This window comes from Limulus polyphemus, unplaced genomic scaffold (assembly GCF_000517525.1).
Source record: "Limulus polyphemus unplaced genomic scaffold, Limulus_polyphemus-2.1.2 Scaffold3929, whole genome shotgun sequence".
In the NCBI taxonomy this organism is placed as follows: Eukaryota; Metazoa; Arthropoda; class Merostomata; order Xiphosura; family Limulidae; genus Limulus; species Limulus polyphemus.
Window position 1 is genome coordinate 36,460 of NW_013669539.1, and position 2,780 is coordinate 39,239.

A 2,780-nucleotide genomic window follows, 5' to 3' on the forward strand; every position below is an offset into this window, starting at 1 on the left:
CGCTCCCACGGCTGAAAGGGCGAGCATGTTTGGTGTGACCCGCAGTTTGCGAATCGAGCGCCCTAACCACCTGGCCATGCCGGGCCACAATAATTAGGCGTTGGATTAGTAGTCTCAGTTATACATTGAGCGGTTAGTAACAATGAGATATTGTTTGGCCAATCATAATGAGGTTTTACCTGGTTTTCAGTAATGAGATGCTGGTTGATCAATCGTAATGAGGTTTAACCTGGTTTTTAGCAATGAAGTGTTCGTTAATTAACAATAATGACGAGTCTATTATTTAACAATAATGAGATGTGAACTGAATTTTTCATGATTATAAATAGATATTAAAGATTTCTTTTCTTTTTCACCAGAGGTGAAATTGAAAAGATAATCTGTGAAGTATAGCCCTAATACATTCGAATAATGAAGTCGACGAAATACCAGATCATTATTCACATACCTAAATTAATTTAGGTTATTGTGTAGTGAAGTAAAACGGACTCAAAACCTCATACATAAGTGTTGCCTGGTTGATTAACAATAATGCGATGTGTTGTGTCAGGTGTTCAACATTAGTAAGTAAGGTGTTGGCTGTTAAACAACAGTCACTTGATGGCTGGACAGCAGAAGTGATCACAATATGTTGACACATAAAGAATGTTTACCAAATATCAGTCATTTGGAGTTGAGCATAATAATAAGTTTGTTGACTGTTATCGTTATTTTTTTACTTGGCTAAAAATAATTAAATGTTGGCTAAATAAGAACGTAGATGAAATTATTTCAAAGTTTCTTTATCTAGAATGCTTAGATGTGTATCATCACATCAACATTTTTTGCTTTGTTAAATTTGAAAAACTACCATTATTTTCCCGAAAGAGGGTCGAAGGCCACCTGGAGAGGTAACCTGTTTTAACCACTCGCACCACTATAAAGTAGTGTATTATCTGTCACTCAGTCAGTAGACACTAAAATGACGTCACATAAGGGGCGCTTAACGTTGTAGTTTGTACTGTCGTGACGTCAGTAAAAAGTGCGCATGCCATGAATCACGAGAAGAATTGTGCACTCTGTAAACAATGCCCCCCCAAGTGGTACAGCGATATGTCTGCAGACTTACAACGCTAGAAAACCAGGTTTCGATACCCGTGGTTGGCATAATACAGATAGCCCATTGTGTAGCTTTGTGCTTAACTTCAAACAACAACTGTAGGCTACAACACAACATGACATATGAACTTCAAAATAAGAAATAAAAATATTTGTTACTCTTAATTTTGGTTTTATTTACTCTTAAAAAAAAACTTTCGGGAACTCTGCGGAAGTACATCTAGTTTTATATGTTTTTTTTTTATAGATGGCTACTGTTTACCTCAAGGCACTACTTGTTTTTTGAATATTTATATGCTGCACAGAAACCCAGAAGTATTTCCAAACCCAGAAATATACGATCCGGATCGTTTTCTACCTGAGCATGTAACAGGGCGTCATCCCTACGCTTATCTTCCTTTCTCTGCTGGCCCTAGAAACTGCATTGGTAAGTATAAATTACAGCTATTTGATAAATACCTCTTACAACTGATTACTACCTGTCCGTATAAACTGGATTGATAAGTAGGATCTTCAACTTCGTAACAGTTATTCGTGAAAGCTTGGATCTCACATTTGGATAGACGTCAAATAATTTGTGAGTTGTCTTTTACGTAAGGAAATCGGTCGCAGTTGTCAATAAACGGCATGAATATTATTTGCGTCTTTATGAACTCTATATATTTAGGTTAACGAAGGATAACAATTTTAAAATAAACGTAACGCACAAAATTACATTTAAACGGACAGGTTTATATTTCTTCCTTGTGAATGAAATGGAAAAGAATAATTACAATAAAAAAATCCCAGCCACCTAGTGGATCAATAGTAAACTTGAGGGATTATAAGCCTTCTATAGCTTTCTGTTTACAAACAAACTAACTAATTTAAACTTCCATTTACATTTTTTTAAAAATCACATTTATTATACTGTTGTCATTTCCTCATTCAGGCAATATTGCCCGCGTCGCCATGTCACAGCAAAACACAGTGAGGGTCTGGCATATCCTGGTGGTTAGGGCTGTCAACTCGTCCCATATGGTTGTTGATTGGGTCAGCCACCCGTGTGTAAATCGTCTTGGTTTAGAAAAACACCGGCCGCTCCCAAACTAGTTGGGATTAACGTCGTAACGAAAAAGAGACAAAAAAATCATAATTAAAAGTAAAACGACATTACATAAAATTTAATATATTTGTCTTTAATGTGTATTTTATACATTGTTGAATAAACAAGTATCATTATGTTTATATTATGTACTTCTAGCAGAGACCCGCAACACATTTTGCGGTCAAATTAGTATCTTTATTACAACAGTACTTCTTTTAAATACAAAATTACTAAAGTAATACAAAAGAATTTTAATCGCAGACACCGAAATCTCTAAGTCCACTTGTCTTTATTAAATACGGCCTATATTCGATAAAGAAATAAGTTAACACTGTACCTTGTGTACGTTTTTTGCTTTAGTTAGGGCTAAACTTTACCGTACTTAATACTGTCAATAAACATGCACATAATGTTATTCTACAACTTAACGTTAGACATTTTTAAAAACTTTTAATATGCTGTTGTGCAAAATATCTTCTAAAGTATATTTACATTCACCTTTTGTTTATATTGTTACGACATCGAGGTCACGTGACTAGTATCACGCCACGTCATTCTCGAACTTTCACGTCTTTTACTTAAATCTCGTGATCTT

At 35.0% G+C, this 2,780-nt stretch overlaps 1 protein-coding gene across 1 annotated transcript in view; it reads left to right on the forward strand.

Moving 5' to 3' along the window:
* LOC106470298 (cytochrome P450 4C1-like) overlaps nt 1-2,780 on the forward strand; it is a 20,262-nt gene that overhangs the window by 16,241 nt on the left and 1,241 nt on the right. The window contains exon 10 of the mRNA XM_013930842.2: nt 1,346-1,525. Coding sequence (XP_013786296.2) covers nt 1,346-1,525 — 180 coding nt within the window. The remainder of the gene's footprint in view (nt 1-1,345; nt 1,526-2,780) is intronic.